General features: G+C 38.4%; 1 protein-coding gene and 1 pseudogene across 3 annotated transcripts in view; both read left to right on the forward strand.

Moving 5' to 3' along the window:
- The first annotated feature begins 2,489 nt into the window (after positions 1 to 2,489).
- On the forward strand, positions 2,490 to 3,111 carry LOC116635742 (annotated as a pseudogene).
- Positions 3,112 to 7,490: 4,379 nt separating this feature from the next.
- Positions 7,491 to 20,387, forward strand: part of ME1 (malic enzyme 1) — a 198,499-nt gene continuing 185,602 nt past the window's right edge. Inside the window, exon 1 of one of the 3 annotated variants that reach the window (XM_032409359.1) lies at positions 7,491 to 7,639. In XM_032409359.1, coding sequence (XP_032265250.1) covers positions 7,562 to 7,639 — 78 coding nt within the window. In that variant the 5' untranslated portion in view covers positions 7,491 to 7,561. Of the gene's footprint in view, positions 7,640 to 7,659; positions 7,961 to 8,010; positions 8,158 to 20,387 lie in introns of those variants that run through there. The other 2 variants (XM_032409360.1, XM_032409361.1) reach the window with 2 other exon arrangements.

The following is a 20,387-nucleotide window of genomic DNA, read 5'->3' on the forward strand; positions in this document are numbered from 1 at the left end:
ATCAAGAGATCTGGGTGAAGAGTGTTCCAGTTAGAGGGAATAGCAAGAGCAAAGGCCCTGAGGCAGGAATATGCTTATCCTGTTTGGGGGGAGGGTCAGTGTCCATTGGAGCAGAGTAAGTGAGAAGGGGAAAGATAAAGGTAACAAAGCCATAGAGACAGGGGACTGGGGCAGATCATGGGGGGTCTTGTAGGTCATTTAATAACTTTGCTTCTATGCATGAGTGGGGTACCATGGGAAAATTTTGAGCAGAGCACTTAAGTTTAGAATTAGTTCTTGTTTTTTAGTAGAGAAAATCTGAAATATATTTTACTTTTGGAAATATTCCTGTGGTTTCTTTCTTAATGCATAGGTTGTATGAATGTCCTCTATGTAGTGAGATGAAAACAATTGTTATTTAAAACCAAATGTGATTGTAGTTGATTCTGCCTTCTAAAGCAAGTTATATAGTTCACATTTGGAACTAAATCTTTATATTGCGCATCAATTTTCAGAGGGCCTATATAGAAGAGAATTCTACTCATGGAATACTGAATTGGAATTTGTCTGATATTTTATTCAGAAACATTTTATTTTAAAAACTGCCAGGAATGGGGTGCCTGGGTGGCTCAGTCGGTTAAGCGTCTGCCTTCGGCTCAGGTCATGATCTCAGGATCCTGGGATCGAGCCCCACATCGGGCTCCCTGCTCAGTGGGAAGCCTGCTTCTCCCTCTCCCACTCCCCCTGCTTGTGTTCCCTCTCTCGCTGTCTCTCTGTCAAATAAATAAATAAAATCTTTAAATAAATAAAAATAAAATAAAAACTGCCAGGAAGGAGTGCCTGGATAGCTCAGTTGGTGAAGCGTCTGACTTCGGCTTGAGTCATGATCTTGAGGTCCTGGGACTCTGTGCCTGCCATGGAGTCTGCTTGTCCCTCTGTCCCTCCCCCAACTCGTGTTCCCTCTCTCTCTCTCTCTCTCAAAAGAAGTCTTAAAAAAAAAAAACTGCAGGGAATTACTCTTTGATTCTTTGTATATTTCAGCCGTTAGGTGTTAAAGAGGCATTAATAGGATACCCTGGAAGCATTTGTTGTATTATTTCTATGGTAAAATGCAATCTGATTTCTAAATCATTGGCTTGCTTATGAATTTTAGGAAGCACAATGTATTAACAATATGGAAATTGTACAAACAGGTAGAAACAGGTAGATAGTATTAATGACTGACCTTCAGTAAATAGTCTTAACGTATTTTTCAAATAGGAAAAAATAGATTTTGTTTGGTTTTAAATATAAAATGTATACTCAATTTAGTCATTGGAAGCTTCTAAGTATGTTTGTAACAACTTGGGTATTTATATCTACTATTTCAACTGTAAATTTTATAAAATCTAAGGGCAGAACAAATATTTCTAATACAAAGCTGGTGTCCAAATTGGGATGTGCTATAAGTGTAAAACACTAGATTTCAAAGACAGGACAAAAAAAGTAAAACGTCTCATTAATAATTTTTATATTGATAACATTGACATAATATTTTTGATATATTAGGTTAAATAAAATATATTATTAAAATATATTTCACCTGTTTTTACCTTTTTTAAAAGATTTTATTTATTTATTTGAGAGAGAGAGCTTGAAAGAGAGAGCATGAGGACGGGGGGGGGGCAGAGGAAGAGGGAGAAGCAGATTCCCCACTGAGCAGGGAGCCTGACTCTGGGCTCGATCCCAGGACTCTGGAATCATGACCTGAGTTGAAGGCAGACACTTAACCAACTGAGCCACCCAGGCACCCCTCTTTTTCCTTTTTTAAAAAAAGACTTATTTATTTTAGGGGGGTAGGGACAGAAGGAGAGGGAGAGAGAGTCCCAAGCGGACTCCATACTGAGTACAGAGCCAGACTCGGGGCTTGATCCCAAGACCCCGAGATCATGATCTGAGCCGAAACCAAGAGTCGGGCGCTTAACCGACTGCACCACCCAGGTGCCTCTGTTTTTTTTCACTTTAAAAAAAATATGGCTCCCTGCAAAATTTTAAATTATATCTGTGGTTCACATCATGTTCCTGTTAGATAGCATTGCTCTATACTAGTGGTCCTCAAATGTGGTAACTTGACCATCGGCATCAGCATCACCTGGGAACTTGTTAGAAAAGCAAATTATAGACCTCACCTCAGACTTACTGAATCAAAGATTCTGGGGGTGAGGCCCTGTTTTAACAAACCCTCCAACTGATTTTGATCTATGCAAAAGGTTGAGAACCATTATTTTAGGCCAGTGGTTCTCAACTTTGGCTACAAACTAGAATCATTGGGGAGCTTAGGGCAAAAAGTCCTGGTGCGAAAGCTACAACCCAGACCAATCAAACCAACAACTCTTTGGCCCAGTCCAGAGTGTTCGCTGAAGCTCTCCAGGTGATTCTAAAATGGGATAAAGATTGAAAACCACTGGTCTGGCTCCTGGATATTCGAATTGTGCTTTCTAGAGGGGATGCTGCTCACAGGCACCACTTCCTGCTTCTCACAAGGCGGTACCATCGATGTCTGTATGTCTTCCCGCCATGGAGATACTGGGCAGGGATGGGCGGGAGACTTTGTAGGTATCAGAAGTTCACGTATCAAAGCTATTTACCCACATGTGTCCATTATGACTGTTACATTAACTGTGAACCTGGCTCTGCTTTCTTGGTTTAACATTATTGGGCTTTCACCAGATTCAAAGGAGGGTGAACCTGGAATTAGACAGTGGAAAATGTAAAAGCTTTGATAGAGCAGGAGTGAAGAATGGTATTCCTTTTACCATTATTATTTGGGGAGGATTTTCTCCAGGACAGAGCTTTATCTTTACATACTGCTCTTCCACACAGCAGAAGCTAGCGGGTATCACCGCACTCAGTGACTTCCCCTGTGGGATTTCATTCCACACAGGCCTAGCAAAGGCTAACAGAGATTTCTATCCTTAGTGCCATGGACTTTAGTGCCACACTTTAGTTTCCACAATGGTTGGTTCTCTCACTGTTGGAAGCTAAAACATTCGGTAAATCTAACCAATGTAACCTTAAAAACCTATGCACGGTTCACGTCACCGGGAAATGATGGATATCAAGCAGTTCATTGATGAACTTTGTCAACCTTAAAACAGCCAGTTATTTAACCACCAAAAAAAAAAAAAAAAAAGAATTTATTTAGGAATCGCAGAGGAATTGCAATTTGGGACTGCAAATTATGGCAAACCATAGGCAAGTCCCAAAATGGAAGGAAAAAGAGTATCCTTGTATAGAGGAAAGAAGGAAGTTGGGAGCGATTGCTTTGAACAAAAGTTCATCGGAGAAGAGGGAGAGTTTGAGGTTGTAGGGCTTCTCATTGGCTAAGTTCATGTGGTTTCTCACTGGCTGGGTTGTTGCTGGACAAGAAGAATCTTCCATCTTCCTGCCGAGGTATGCTAAGTAAGCTGCCAGGAGCACTACTGAGTGAAGTGAGAACTCTCCCTTCGTTGTCTCCAGACTCGATTTTCAGCTCAGTTTCTTTATTGGTTTTCACAGCTCTAACTTTCAGATGATCGACCTCACTAACAGGTCTTGTGTAAAAGGTATACCTGCATCACTTTAGCAGAGTATAAACCTTTTCAGGTGCCCCACCTTGAAACTGCTAATGTTTGTAGTGTTAAAATGTTTTGTAAATACACACCAACGACATAGACTAAGTGTCTCCTCATGGGAAATATATCTTTTTGAGTTTCTATACAAGTACTGTATAACATGATCCAGAATATACTCGTATTAAAATAAGTGAGACAGCTGGTTTCTTTTTCAAATAGACTTCAGCAAAAGAAAATATTGCAACCAAATTATGTCATTGGAAAATTAACATACTTAATGGAAATTTGTTCAGGTATAAGTGAGCAGTTAAGATATAAATGATATAAACATGCCGTGACTTAGTCTGTGGACTTATTCCAGAATTAGCCACCATGCAGTGTCTGTACATGCATACAAATATGTAATGATTGTCATACATAGTAAGAATGAGGTGGGGTTACATTATCCCTAATGGGAATAACGCTTTTAACTGTTAAAGAGTAATATTGCTTTCCTCAGGAAAAAAAGAAAAACAAACATCTCTATAGAGCTCCAGACATTCTAGGGCTTTTGCACAAACTTTTGCTTGAAGAATAGAATAAGGGTACATCTTTTTAAAACATTCTAATGAAATGATTCATACACCCATTTCACCCATAATACTCAAAATACCAATAACTTAGAGCTTGGTTCATCAGGGACTCCTTTGAGCCAGTTATAAAGCCTAGTGAAGGAAACCAGCATAGGTCACCCCAAAATAAATATTTTTGGGAAGAGGAATTGGGAAACAAATCTTACTGTTAGTTTCTTCCCATATATTTACCTTTCCAGTTTGCCAGCCTGGAAAGCCTAAAACTGCTTTCCTTTGTGCTGTCATTTCTCTACAAATGTATTGTTCTTTGCTGAAGATGTCACATAGACCACAGTTTTAAGCTGCTTTGAGTTACTTTGTTTTCTGTTTCTTGGGTATGATGTGCACTGCAAGCATTAATAAACTTCTTGTTAATGTCCTCTTGTTAAAGAGTGCCACCTGAAAACCTAAGATGGGTAGAGATGGAGTTTAGCTCCCCCGCCCCCCCCACACACCAGCACTCATTCTAGTCGTATCCTCACTGCAGAATGCAGGCAAAAAGTCAACTCTTTCCTTGGTTGGCAATTACCCTGGGGCTGGCCATCCCAAGGATGCAGCTGCCTACACTAAATTCTCCACTTTTTGGGTTAGCTCCCCTGGTGGACTTTCTCCTCTCTAATACACTGAACACTGGAATTCTCAAATTAAAACCCCAAAAGGTCAAAGGTCCTCCCTTCATGCAGAAACACATCAAGAACTAAGCATCTTGAGGTTTTCAACTTAAAAATCACTTATTTTACATAGCAGTAACATGCTTTCTGTATGAAGAAATAAGGATCATTTACCTAATATATAGCTACATCTTTCTATCAGATTATCTTTTTTCTCATGAAAGTAAAACATCTCCAATGCTCCATCTTGAAACTTAGTGTTTGTAGTGTTGAAATGTTTTGCAAATATACACCAATGATGTAGACTAATCCTTCCTTGTGGGAACTTTATGCTCTTTTAAGTTTACCATGAAAGTAAAACACTTGAAATGCTGTATGTGCTATATTCCCTGAATTTTTTGTACTTAATCTCAGTGAAATTAGATCAGAATACTACAATCCTATTTTAATGACTAGAGTTCATTGTGCATCAAATTGGGCAAGAAAAACTTATTTTGACTGATAGTATTCTCACCTGTGTAACAGAAATTTACAGGTTCTAATCCTTTAGTTTGTGAATCCTACCCATTCTTAACATTACCAATTATGAGAAGAGTGACTGCACAACTGTAGTTTCATAAAAGGAAAATTAAAACAAGTTTTTTTCTCTTGTCCAAAATTTTTTGGGTTTGTTTTGTTTGTACATTAAAACCTAACCTTACAAACAAGTAAAAAGGACTGAGATTTGATGTTCTGGTTAGCATTTGCATGGAAAAAGAGCTTCTTCCCAGTTCTCTTAGAACTGCACATGAATATAAAAAGTGGATCCCCCAGTTAGGCCTCATACTGTTAGCATTCAAGATGACTGGACTTCCTTTCATAAATTCACATCTCCCCTATGTTTACTTCTCTTTACCTGCACTGCCAGGATCTTGGAATTCCTTTGTAGTTATGGTGTGGGGGAAGAGCCCACATATTTTTTGGTCTTCTCCCTATATTTATGTCAGTTTTCCGATCTGTACATCATACATCACAGAAACAGGAATAGACAGGTAACATAGCTAAACTTCTATACGAGGGGCATTATAATAAGGTTCTGGCGTACTGACATTTTTGTTTCTTCAGCATCGTATGTTTGCTTCCTAGGCCTGTAATTAAACTGTTTCTGTTTCTGATAAAGGACTCTAATTGTAACATGCCTCAGTTAACTCCCCGGAGTGAGTTTTGTAAAGCATACCTTCTCAGGTATCCCAGGTAGGGTTAACTATTTATGGATTGTAGCATTCATGGTGAAAGTGTTACTTAAATGCAAGGAATGGTTTTAAAGAACTCTGATGCCAATAAAATGTTCCCCGTTAATAAAATGTTCTCCCTTGAAACAAATGATTCTAAGGAATTCAAAGAATAGGCCCAAGAAGCTTCTGGATATAAGTGTGGCCCAAAAATACAGTTGTAGCAATCTTTCTGATAAAGTTTCATAAAACATTAGATGTGTGTCTAGTTTATGGATATATAAAATGAACCCCTAATCAATCCCTAATACTATCTTTTGTACCATCATGAGGTAGAAATGAGCAGGGCAGAAACTAGTGATCCTACTTACCTGGAAAAGAAACTGGGGCACAGAAAGCTTTAGTGGTTTTTGCGTGTCACACACTCCTTTTGGCTTTGTTCTGACTCCTCCTCCATTCCTTGAAACTTCAAGTATAAATATCAATAATAACAGAATTCCAGTGCTGGAAGATCATTTATTCTCTCTCCTTTGACCAAAGAAGAAACTGAAGCCCTTTAAGTTTGAATTACCCATTAATATTCAAAGAGGTTCATCAACATCCTGGTTTCTGAACTCTCACCAAAATTATATGCGAGATAAATGTGACTGTTCAGTGGGCCCTAACATATCTGCAGCGTAACACACCCTGACTTTTACTTTAATTAAATTAAAATAAAATTCCCACTGATTATCTGGAGACCCTCCGTGTTCTGGCCCCACTCTCTCCTTTCTCCCAGTTCTATTCCGGCCTCTGCTTTCTGGGTCAAGGTTGAGTCTGTCTGGCCCCTGGGCGTGGCGGGCCTCGGGACGGTGGATAGAGAGCTTCGAAGCCCCTGGTAGGAAGGGACAGAGAGATCTGAGTCTCAGTCAGTCGGGGTCTTCTGCAAACAGCCCCTGCGTCCACCTCGTGAGTGCTCCCATGAGCGGTCCCGCAGCCGCTGTGTCCGCCTGCACCTCTCCATTTCGCACCTTCCCAGCTTCGCAGGGGCTCCCGCTAAGGGCCCACCTCGGCCAGGGGCGACGGTACCCGCAAGGCCCCCGGGGCTGGCGGGGAAACATGGCCTTGCTGGCCGCGTGGGTCTCGGGGGTAAGAGCACTCCCTGAACAACGGAGGCACGCCCCACGCAGGGACGGGCGAGGACAGTTGTGATCAGAAGCCCTGTGCATGGAAGGGAGCGACTCCCGCGGCCGCCTCCCCCCCCCCCCCCCCCCCGGCTCCCGCGGCGCCGCCGGAGCCTCGCTCTTCCTCCTCCTCCTCACTCGCCGGCTCGGCTGATCTCCTGCCATGACTCAGCGATTCTCGCAGGCTGCCCGGCTGGGGACACCGGCTTCTCGCGGGCTCCTCCCGCCGCGTCCACCCCCTCTCGCCACCCACGCCCGCCCCCGACCGCCGGCTCTTTCCCAGCGCGGCCGCCGCCGCCGCCGCAGTCAGCGCGGGCGCCGCCACAGCATCCGCCGCCTGCCCCGCTCGGCGCACGCTCCGGCCCGACCCCGCAGCCCACCCGCGCACCGGCCATGGAGCCCGCAGCCCCCCGCCGCCGCCACACCCACCAGCGCGGCTACGCCGTGACGCGGAACCCCCACCTCAACAAGGTGAGTCCGCCGGCCCACCTGGCGGCCCAGCGGCCGCTTTCGGTCCGACGCAGGCCCTCGGGAGGGTCCCGGACTCGGCCTCGCCCCTCTGCCGGCTCTCCCGGGACGCGCGGCTCTCGGTGCGAGCAGAATGGAGGGGCCGCCCAGTGGACTCTGTGCCCCGGCAGTGTGATGGGCGCTCGGTGCTGGTCCACCTCGGCATCCCGTTTTGGGAGGGAAGGTGTAACTTGTTTACAGTACTTTTTGGCTTCTCAAGAGCCAAGCCAAAGAAAGTAGCATCAGGCTAAGTGCGCGAGTTGACTGTTTCTGTGAAGAGAGCAGGTAGGCTGCCAGCTCAGCTTTGTCTGTGCCACCCACTTACTGGTTCCACTCAGTGTGGCAATTATTGGAGGCTGCTCTGGAGAGAAGTGGCCCTACTGGTCAATCCTGAGCAGGAAAGCCTCAGGTCACATTAACAAGCTCGAAGTCGAGGCCTCTTGGTTTCTGGAGCGACACGATTAAGAGGCTGGGAATGCCTGGTGGGTGACTTCTGCCTTGGACATTTTGCATGGCCTGGTACAAAATCCTTGTCCTAGACATGGGACTGTGGGTAAAGCCATTCCTTTTTTTTGAATCTGGCCTTCTGGAAATTAAAACTTTTTTTTTTTTAAGACCTTTTATTAAAACAAGAATTCAGTGTAGTTAGACAACCTTTTTCAGATCCTGGAAACGTTTCATTTTTCTTCACTGTAAACACCTAATATTTCTCTCAAATGAAATATACCTAATATATATTTTGCTTATGTAGATACTAAGCAGTCACACTCTATAACCACGTTTGTTTCTAGATAGTTCTTTTTGTGTAACTGTGCTTTTGACCTATCCTTCTTATTTAAGATATGGGAAATGCCATCAGTAAGCCCAGAGATCTGTTTAGTCATTTTGGTCGTCTCTTTAGTAGATACTCTTCATTAGGAACTGGACCTCAGCTCTTACCTTCTGGTCATGTTGCCGGTGATTTGTTGATCATTATTAATGGCTTGAAGACTTGTGATTTCTTTAATAAATTGTAGCTAGTGTGAGTTCTTTTTGATTTCGTGGTGACAGGTAACTTCTACAAATACATGGTTATGTAGTATTTGTGGTCATAAGACATTATGAAATTTTAAATAGTTCCTACTTATTTTTTTTCAAAATGAATTTAATTGCTAGTTTGATTTTTTCTTTTTATTATTCTGCAGGTTGGGGGCTATTTTCAGTAGAACAAAGGTAAAATCTGGTGTGACAGAACAATTTGTGACTTTCATGTGTATCTGCTTCCTGTAATTTATGACCAAATAATGGGTTGTCACTTAAGAAGGACTGCATGAGTGGTATAACCTGTTTGGATTTCCCAAAGTCATGGGCAAGTATGAGTGTTTCGAGTGGGTAGATGGAATAGGTAGTCACTGAGCAAGAGTCATTATGCCTTTACTGTATGCATCAAGAATACATGTTCTTAAAATCTTTTTTGGCTCCTGTGCACCAGTAAGGATTAACTCCTATTTAACAATAATATCACGGAGATCTTCCACCAAGTTGAAAGGTGCAGCATAATATGTTAAGAGCACATTTTTGAGTTTATAATTGAACTTTATTGTCTGCATAGAGTCAAATTGGATTTGAAATCTAGTTCACCAGCTCCGGGGTGATTAATGGAATAAGCTTTACTTTTCTTACTCAGTTCTAAGATAGTTGTGTGGTGCCTTATAGAAGTCACAGAATTGCTTTACATGTACCTTTGAAACTATGGCTGTGGGACATTCTTGATCTGCCCTGCACTGAAGATCTCTTGGCTTTAAAGTTTTCTGATAACCCAGGAATTTTTATTGATTTTTATGATAGCTTTCGCTAGTACATCATGCCCTCTAAAACCCCAGCCTGTCATCTGGGTACGTGAAGCCTTCTTCAGCCAAATTAACACAGACCTTCATCACCTCACCTTTTTGGTAACTGCAACAATTTTGCTGGTTTTATTTTCAGTATTATAGTCTGTCCTACATGTAGATAGGAGAAACATATCTTCATCAATTAGTGTTTTCTTCATGTTACTCTTCTGTCATCCAAGTATTTATAATAGTTCTTATTATGCTGAATGTAAAATCAGTCTTGTCAGGTTTACTATCTTATCCAAATTGATCTCATTAGTCCCCCAATTTAGTCTTCCACTTGAAATATATTTGCAGAATCTCTTACTTAATGCTTTCCTTTTTGTCTCTGTGTAATTTCCTATAGTTAAAATGGCATTACTTGATTTAATAATGATCTCTCTAGGGAAGACTTTCCTAATTATTTCAGTCTTATTATTATTACTTGACACCTCTGTTTATATGTATTCAGTAGTATCATGTCATTTTGTATTTACTGCATTTTATTTTTTTCTTATTTTGATTGTCATAGGTCAAGAATCATACTTAGTGCAGAATTTTGCTCATTGGGCTTTAAATAAATGTTTATTTAATGAATGAATGAACCATGTTTTTATTTCTTTTGTCTTTTAAACAGTACTCAGCTTTTAAAGCAAGAAGCGTTTAGAGTGGTAGATTGAACATTAAGACATCCTGTTTAATGTAATTTCTTGGAAGTAAATCACATTGAAATCTAAAGCTCAGTTGACTCTCTATACATTTATACAATGTATATTGGATACAGGAGAATAGTTGGAATTCAGTTTAAACCTGACCATCCGTGAAATTTTAATTACTTGCTAGGTAACATTAAGGAGGTGATTAGTCTTGGTAAAATCAAGGTTAACAGTAGATGTGATCCAAATTAAAAAAATAAAAAATTATAAAAACCGAAGGGAAATAAGGTTTTCTTCGTTGGTAATATGATTCTTGCTATTTGCTTATACTCAAATTACATAATTCCAGGTAGGATTTCATCATAGTATTTGGGAAAGTACCTTACACTTCTGAGATTCAGTATCTTTCTGTACATAGCCCAAACTATCTTTGAGGTGTTTTTCTTTGTGTTATATGTGCTTATCTAATTTAATGTTTAATGTTTATGATTTTCAAGGATACCTTCTGATTTAGATGAGTTGTATTTCAGTTTTTTCCTCAGGAATTTTCATGTGACTAATAATGTTTTGTAAATCACTCTTCAGAATTAAAATTCTACACACAATAAAAATCTCTTATTTTTTATTTCTAAATGTATTAGTTTGTTTCTCTAACAGTGGTAGAAAATACTAATCGATAGTTCTATCATAATTGTGATTACGTTGTTTCCATGTCTTTAAGATTAAATAATAACATGACCTACAAGTAAGTCTCCAAAAGATACCATTCTTTAATGTTTTAGGCATTTTAATCCAGTTTTAAAGTCCGTTTTGGCTAACATTATTAACTTTTAAATCTAAAAAAAATGAGCTTCCAGTCAAGTGCATTTGTAGATGATTGTGTCTTGGTATGTCAAGACCTAGTTGGAGGTGTTGTAGGGAAAGGAGAGTCATGACTATGAAGAAAAGATACCTTAAACCTCCTCATTTTCTTCAGTGTAAACTGTGCCAGAGTTAATCATCCAGGAATTTTTACCTACCACAATCTCTGGAGTTGCCTCAGCAATATGGGAAACTGATGTGTTCTTTAATGGAATCCCACTGATAGGAATGCCATTGTGATGCGGATGTACATAGACGCCTCCATACCTGTTACCTCGCAGTGCTTCCAACAGCAGCCGTAGCGTAGGGTAGCACAAAATGAAAATAATGTGCTCGAATGAGTAGAAAGATGAGTTTGATTTGAGAACTTTTGAGACTGGTGATGTGGAGTATAGGAAATCCTGAAGAAAGTCTGAGATTTTTCATTTTTGTGTTCTAATTTCCTTCTAACTTTTGGGCAAGTACGAGAAATTCAGTGGAATGGAATGAACATTCTAAGACATTTTATCTAGAGGAAAGCCTAAGTCCCAAGTTGTGAGATTTTGAGTTGTGAGATTTTGAGTGAACTTTTCTTAACTAGCTTCAGTTACTGTCCTTACAAAGTTAAGTGATAACTTCATTTATTATTTAGAAAATATTTGTTTGTTCAGAACCTACTATATGCTAGGTAATATCCTGGTTCAAAGAATATAGCAATGAAGAAGATTCTTGTTGTGAGTATACTTACACTTCTGTTGTAATATGATTTCTACCTTGCTTCTTCACTCAGATATTGAAAAGATTATTTGAGATAGTGAATATTAATTGTTGCTAAATTATATATTCTAAAAACAGGAGGTCTTTTAGTACTATCATTATTAATATAGTACTTTTGTATAGAAAGTCTGAGCTCATAGCTGGAGCAATTATAAAGTACATTTTTTTTTTTTAGTGTACTAACCCCCTTCTCTTGAATTTTTGATGACATGATTGTGTTCCCTCTTTATTTTATAGTAAAAAAACAAAAATATATCTTCTCTCTGGGAGAGAAAGATTTATATTTTACCCTCAGATTCATATAATTGAGCTTGACTGATGTCACATGACCTTTGCAATCTTTCATACACTTTCACAGAATGCCAGGTATAAAGAATGTATTTGTGAAGAAATAGAAAAAGGAAAGCTTTTTGCTTCTCAGTACTCTGTCAAAGTATGTAAAGGCTTGGAAGTATGAAAGAACTTGGCTTGTTAGAGAGAGGTAGAGGTATGCTTTGCTGGTTAAAATTATTGGGAAAAGAGGGAGTGAATTGCAGAGACAGGAAATTTAAAAGTTCTAGTGGTGTGAAACCAGCCTTTACTTGATTCTGTTTGACTTTGGAAAAAATCAGTTACTCTGACAAAACAAATATTTGGACTGTTTTCCAATAGTTTTCAAAATTGACATCACCAAATATTGTGAGAGGCTCAAGATTGCCCTGATTTGGCCTATTTGTTACTTCATTATTTTATGTTATTGAACAAACTCAACCAATTTTGATAGTATATAGATCCAGAATAAATCATAAGATATGTTACAATTAAGTAGGACAAATTTGAAAATGTTTCCAACCTAAATGATTAGGAAATTTTCTTAGACATGGACGTGGGGCCTAAATGTAAAATGTGGATGTTTGTATTCTTAAAATGATATTTAAAATATTTTATGGCTTATATGTTAATTTTTACCTGTTTTTAGCTTACTGTATATAAAGTAGTACATTTTATTTTATTTATTTTTTTTTAAAGATTTTATTTACTTATTTGTCAGACAGAGAGAGAGAGCGAGCACAAGTAGGGGGAGCGGCAGGCAGAGGGAGAAGCAGGCTCCCCACTGAGCAAGGAGCTCGATGAGGGACTCGATCCCAGGACCTTGGGATCATGACCTGAGCTGAAGGCAGATGCTTAACTGACTGAGCCACTTGGCGTCCCTTTTTTTTTTTTTTAAAGATTTAAAGTAGTACATTTTAAACAAAGGATTATTGTTGCCTTAAGTGAATTTAGAGAATTTAAAACATCAATATTTTCCCTCAGGCCTTAAAAATATATCTAGGTTAGCCATTGATTAAACTGTTAGATATTTGAGGCTTTTGAGTTTTAAGAGAGGGGAAAGACAATATGGCTTTAAGTTTCTATAGTTTAATCTGGTAGCTTGGGAAGTCAATATAATAATGAATAATAGTCTCTAAAAACATGGAAATATAACTATTAGAGCTTTATACTAATAAACCCTACACCTAAAACACTAGGATTATTTTTTTAAATCAGGTAATGTTGAGTAAGAATATCAGCAAAAGTACTTACATGTTCATACAAATTTTCATAATTGCATTATGAGTATCCCTGGGGTAGTTAAATTCTGAACTGCCTCGCGAAGACTTGGAAATCTGGAGACTGAAGTTCTAAGACTCCATTGTAAAATTACAGCTAGGCCCTTTAAGTTTAGAATATATTTAATACATTTGAATTGTCTATTCAGAGTCCTCTAAAAAGGTATTTTAAAACTTTTTTGATTGCACACATACATAATACATGTATAAATGTAATGTTATGGGCTGAATTGTGCCCTCCCAAGAGTCATGTATTGAAGTACTTATCCCTAGTATCTCACAGTGTAACCATATTTGGAGCTAAGATCTTTAAAGAGGTAATAAGTTAAAACCAGGTCTTTAGGGTGGACCTTAATTCAATGTGGCTGATGGCCTTACAAGAAAAGGAAAGACGGCGTGAACACAAAGAGAAAAGTCAATGAGAAAAGCCTCAGAATGTAAGCAACCCTACCAACATCTTGATCCTGGAGTTCCAGCGTCCAGAACTATGAGAAAATAAATTTCTGTTGTTTTAGTCACTTAGTCTGGTACTTTGTTATGGCAGCCTTAGCAAACTAATACACATATAGTAGAAACAAAATATCATAATACAATACTTTGCTGCGTTTAGTGCACCCTAGTAGTACCTATTCTATTTCAATTTTTTTAAAAATGTAAGGGGTGTCTGGGTGGCTCAGTTGGTTGAGCGTCCAGCTCTTGGTTTCCGCTCAGGTGATGATCTTATGGGTCGTGAGATCGAGCCCCATATCTGGCTCCGTGCTCAGCAGAGAGTCTGCTTGAGATTCTCTCCTTCTGCCCCTTACCCCAGTTATGCACTCTCCCTCTCAAATAAATAAATAAAATAAAATCTTTTAAAAAAATGTGAATCACAACCCATAGTTAAAAAAAATTACGCTCTATAACTTCTTTAAGTAGTGCATTCACATACCTAGGAAGTGATTAAAGAGTAACTTTCTTTTCCGTGTCTTAGTGTTGCACATATGAGCCTCTAGTTTGCCTTGGCAGTACTGGCCCAGCCTCCTTCTGTTTTTCTATCTACATGTCCAAATTGAGGTAATCTTTTAAACCAATAATCTTGAAATGATGAGAACATTATTGTTACTAATAGTGGCAGATCTTGGTTAGTTAGCAAAACAGTAAGTGCTTACTTGGTTGCTCAGAGCCAGGAAAAACTAAAACTTGGTTAATTAGCATTTTTGTAAGCTTTTAAAATTTTACTTATTCAAAATCTTATACTTAATTTTTACATATCGTAACTATAACATAATGGTGACAGAATTGAGAGCAAATATATTGGTCATATTGTTGTGGGGTTGTCAAACCCAACAGTCAAGAAAGAATTCTTGAGACGTTTTATGGTGCTATTTGGTAAACTTATTTGAGTAGCATGGCAATAGGACCCATGAGCAAAAGAGCTGCACTTTTGCTGTATGAAGCTGGTGGTTATATGCTTGGTACTTGGACAGGAGATGTGCAAGAAGTATTAAATCATAAATGTCTTCTTTGAATTTCTGCTCATAAAACTACTTTCACAAGATTTCTCTGGTGTTTATCATTCAGTTTGATATTAACTATTGGTGAGATATCCAGGCAGTCATGAGACTCTTTAAGAATGTAGCAACCAGGGGTGCCTGGGTGGCTCAGTCTGTTAAGCGTCTGACTCCTGATTGAATCAGGGGCTCAGTCAGTTAAGCATCTGACTCCTGATTTCGGCTCAGGTCATATCTTGGGATTGTGGGATTGAGCCCTGCATCAGGCTCCACACTGCAGGGAGTCCGCTTGAGATTCTCCCTCTCCATATCCTCTCCCCGCCCCCCCGGGCATGCATGCGCGCGTGTGTGCTCTCTCTCTCTCTCAAATAAATAAGTAAATCTTAAAAAAAAAAAAAAAAAAAAAAGAACTTAGCCACCAGCATGTATTTGATCCTTATTGGAGCTATGGATATTATAGATCAGCCTTCTGGGCTTAAAGTGAACATTTTCTGCTTCTGTCCCTCATCAGTATATCAGTAAATATAAATAAGAATAACTCACCTGTAAAATAAAATTATTTTCAGATCATTCCACAAAGCATAAGCAAATGATGCTATAGGTAAGAGATATATTGGAAACAAAATGCTGTAAAAAGACTAAAAATAAAGACATGGGAAATGCAAACAGGGTTACACCTGACATCAGACAATGTAGAATCCATATCAAAAAGCATTAAGTGAGACAAAATACTCTCTATAATGCTGAAAAGTACAATTTTGAATGAAGTTAAAAAGTAACGAATATCTGTGCACCAAATAACACAGCAGCTACCTTCATAAAAAAAGACCCTGCTACAGAACATGCAAAGAGAAATAAACATTAATACTAGCAGGCTTTAACATATTGCTCTCAGTGCAGGACATATAATATCAAAGGGACAAAAACTGTTTCCATATAGGAATTCTTTCCTCAAATTTCTCAGGAAATTTGTTTTACCAAATAATGAGAAAATTCACTTAAGCAAGTGGGAAAATGGAAAACAGTATTATAACTAACCTTTGAGAATCAAAGCTTAATAAATAATATAGAGATATTACTGGTTTGAAAGATCCAATGATGTAAGTCAAAAGGAAGAGCTGAAAATAGTGACATACAGAGTCAGAGGTTAAGGTTGATATTTCCTAATCTTTATAGGAACATGTAGGTGAGAGATAGTAATGATCTAATCAATTTGGCTTGTAGCTGTTGCCAATTTCTGATAATATCTCTTTTAACTCCTGTCTTTAGACCATTTACACTTAATGTGATTATTGGTGTGTCTGGATTTCTGTTCACTATTTTATTATTAGGTGTCTGTTTCCTCTGTGTTTCATTTCTTTATTTCTCCTTTCCTGTCTTCTTTTATATTGTTTGAATATTTATTCCATTTTAATTTATCTTTGAGTTTTTGACAGTATCTCTTTTTATGGTCCTTTTTTGGGACTTGCTCTAAGAATTATGCTACACGTAAGTTTTCGGTCTACTTAAAATGACCATTTTACCAGTTCAGTTGGAATGTAGAAACTTTATTATCATGTCTTATTACTTTCCTCTGATTATGTTATAGTTGGTATATTACATCCGCTTATATCTCCATACGTTACATAGAATTTTTTAAATTGATATATAACTGACGTATAACATTAAATTAGCTTCAGGTATACAACATAATGGGTTGATATTTGTATATATTGGCAAATGATCACAATAAGTCTAGCTAGCATCTGTCACTGTATATAGTTATGAAAAATGTTTTTCTTGTGATAAGAACTTTTAAGACTTACTCTGTTATAACTTTGAAATATGCAATACAGTATTATTAACTATAGTCACCATGCTGTACATTCATCCCCATGGCTTATTTATTTTATAACAGGAAGTTTGTACTTTTTGAATACATTTACCCATTTCCTCCACCCACCTACTTCCCACCTCTGCCAGCCAGTAGTCTTTTCTCTGTATTCATGAGCTTGTTTTTTTTTTCTGAGTACCTTTATTATTATTATTATTATTATTATTATTATTAACATATAATGTATTATTTGTTTCAAGGGTAGAGGTCTGTGGTTCGTCAGTCTTATACAATTCACAGCGCTCACCACAGCACATACCCTCCCCAGTGTCCATCACCCAGCCACCCCATCCCTCCCACCCGCCTCCACTCCAGCAACCCTCAGTTTGTTTCCCGAGATTAAGAGTCTCTTACAGTTTGTCTCCCTCCCTGGTTTCTTCTTGTTTCATTTTTCCCTCTCTTCCCCTGTGATCCTCTGCCTTGTTTCTCAAATTCCACATATCAATGAGATCATATGATAATTGTCTTTCTTTGATTGACTTATTTCGCTTAGCATAATACCCTCTAGTTCCATCCATGTCATTGCAAATGGCAAGATTTTCTCTTTAGATTCCACATATAAGTGAGATCATATATAGCGTTTGTTTTTCTCTGACTTTATTTCAGTTAGCGTAATGATTTCAAGATCCATCCATGTTGTTGCAAATGGTGAGATTTCCTTCTTTTTTATTATGTCTGAATTAGATTACATTACATATATATGTGCCACATTTTCTTTATTCATTCATCCATTCATGGACATTTAGGTTGTTTCCATATCTTGGCAGTTGCAAATAATGCTTCAATGAACGTGTGGGTGCATATATCCTTTCCATGTAGTGTTTTTGTTTTCTTTAGATAAAAACTCAGAGGTAGAATTGCTAGATCATATGGTAGTTTTATTTTTAATTTTTTGAGGAAACTCCATACTGTTTTCCATAGTGGATATACCTATTTCCATTCCCACCAACAGTGCAAAAAAAAGTGTTCCCTTTTTTCCACATCCTCACTAATACTTATTATTTCTTGTCTTTTTGATAACAGCCATTCTAACAGGTATGAAGTGATTTATTGTGCTTTTGATTTGCATTTTCCTGATGATTACTGATACTGAGCTTCTTTTCATGTCTCTGTTGTCCATCTTTTATCTTCTTTGGAAAAATGTCTATTCAGATCCTCTGCTTGATTGTTTGTTTTGCTATTGAGTTGTTATAAAAATTTTTTTGATGTAATAATTTAAGGTAATGTTTATTATTTTTTATTTTATTTCATTTTATTATTATTTTTTTAAAGATTTTATTTATTTGACAGAGAGAGACACAGCGAAAGAGGGCACACAAGCAGGGCGAGTGGGAGAGGGAGAAGCAGGCTCTCTGCGGAGCAGCGAGTCCAATGCGGGGCTCTATCCCAGGACTCTGGGATCATGACCTGAGCTGAAGGCAGACACTTAACGACTGAGCCACCCAGGTGTCCTATTATTTTTTATTTTAACTGTCATACATATTTTAAAGAATTTAAGAGGGAAAGGATAACCTGTTACAGTTACCCAGATATTTGCCATTTCAGGTTTTCCTCAGGTATCATTTCCTTTCCATCTAAAGAATTGCCTTTAGCGGGACACCTGGGTGGCTCAGTCTATTAAGTGCCTGACTCTGTTCAGCACAGAGTCTGCTTCTTCCTCCCCTTCTGCTTCTCCCCCTGTTCACACATATGTTGTCTCTCTCTCTCTAAAATAAATAAATTTTAAAATTCTTTTAAAAAAATTGCCTTTAGCATTTCTTTTAGAGCAGGTTTGCTGAAGACCAGTTGTCTTCGTTTTCCTTCATCTGAGAATGTCTTTATTTCACTTTGATTTCCAAAGGGTATTTTCACCAGTTGTAGAATTTGTGGTTGACAGTTGTTTACCTTCAACACTTTAAAAATGCCATTTCTCAGGGCACCTGGTGGCTTAGTTGGTTAAACGTCTGCCTTTAGCTCAGGTCATGGTCCTAGGGTCCTGGGATCATATCCTGCATTGGGCTCCCTGCTCACCGGGGAGTCTGCTTCTCCTTCTCCCTCTGACCCTAACCCCTGCTCCTGCTCTCACTCACTCTCTCTCTCTCTCTCTCAAATGAATAAATAAAATATCTTTTAAAAAAATACCATTCCTCTTTCTTCTGGCCTCCCTTGTTTCTGATGAGAAATCTGCAGTCATTCGAATTGTATGCATGCAGTGGGTCATTTTTTTCTGGCTCCTTTAAAGATGTTTTCTTTGTTTCTCGTTTTTAGCATTTTGAAATCATTTTTCTGGATTTAGATTTTTTTTAGATTATCTTCTTGGGGTTTGCTGAGCTTCTTGAATTTGTAAGTTTACATCTTGTGCCAAAATTGTTAAGTGTTTAGCCATTATTTCTCCAAATATTTTTTCTTTCTCCTCACCTTTTGGCATTGTGTTGATACAAATGTTAGGCTTTTTGGTATTGTCCCACAGGTCCCTGGGCTCTGACTTTTTTTTTTCCTGTTTTTTTCTTTGTTTTTAAGATTGGTTGATCCATCTTCAAGTTCAGTGACTCTTTGCTCTTATATCTCCATTCTGTTCTTGAGCTCATCCTAGGAATTTATTATTTTAGTTACTGTATTTTTCAGTTCTAAAATTTCCATTTGGTTCTTTACAGCTTTAATTTCTTGGCCAAGACTTTCTATTTTCCCATCATTTCAAAAGATTTTGCCCTTATGATTTGGGGTTTGGTTATAATAACTTTTTAAATCTTTGTCTGATAACTCCATTCTCTGTATCATCATTGATTTTCTTTTCCTTTGAAATAAACATTTTCCTGTTTCTTTGCTGAGTAATTTTTGCATATATCCTGGACATATGCATGTTATGATATTCTAGGTTTTGGTTAAATCCCAAAGGGAATACTATTCTTTTTCATTTTTAATTTTCAACCTGACTAGGTCAGTTCACAGGTCAGACCCATCTTCTATGGTTTGTGGTTCCAATATTCCATTTTCAAAGCCACTTTGTAGTGCTGTTTGGATCTGTTCCATCATGTGTACTGCCCTGTAGCCAGGGTAGGATCTGTGCAGTGGTTTACACCATAGTTTAGTTCTCAAATCCTTTGTAAGACTATTTAAGATCAGGTCGATACATGCATAGCTCAGAGGTGAGTTCAGGAGTTCACATAAAACTTTGTGGGATTGCTCTCTTGAGTTCCCTTCTTTCTGTGATCTTGCTGATACTTTGTCTCCTTGAGGCCCCCCTTTCCCAGCCCACTAGCCAGAAAACTGGGCCTTTAGTTTCCTTGCTCAGCAGTATACTTCCTCTACCTGCATTTATACTTAGGGCCAAGTAACTGGAAGACAGAGATAAATGCAACAGACATTTGATCCATGATTTTGGGACAATTGCTCTTCTGGTTAAAACGAATGATTTTCCTTTCTTACAATTTGAGACATCTGTGGTGGTTGTGCTCCTGTCACCCACTCTGAGATTCCCATGGGGGCTGGGGCTGGAGAGAATGGAAGATAATAGTGGATTTCCCTCTTCTGTGACCTTTAGGAGTCTCCTTTCCTGATTCTTGGACCAGAAAAAGAAAGCTCTTGGCATTCTTTTTGTCTGCACTCCGTTGCTCTTTTAGCTTTTTAAGTCAAGGCCAGTTGATTACAGATGGCGGGT

The sequence above is a fragment of the Phoca vitulina genome, unplaced genomic scaffold, assembly GCF_004348235.1.
Source record: "Phoca vitulina isolate PV1807 unplaced genomic scaffold, GSC_HSeal_1.0 scaffold11, whole genome shotgun sequence".
Lineage (NCBI taxonomy): Eukaryota > Metazoa > Chordata > Mammalia > Carnivora > Phocidae > Phoca > Phoca vitulina.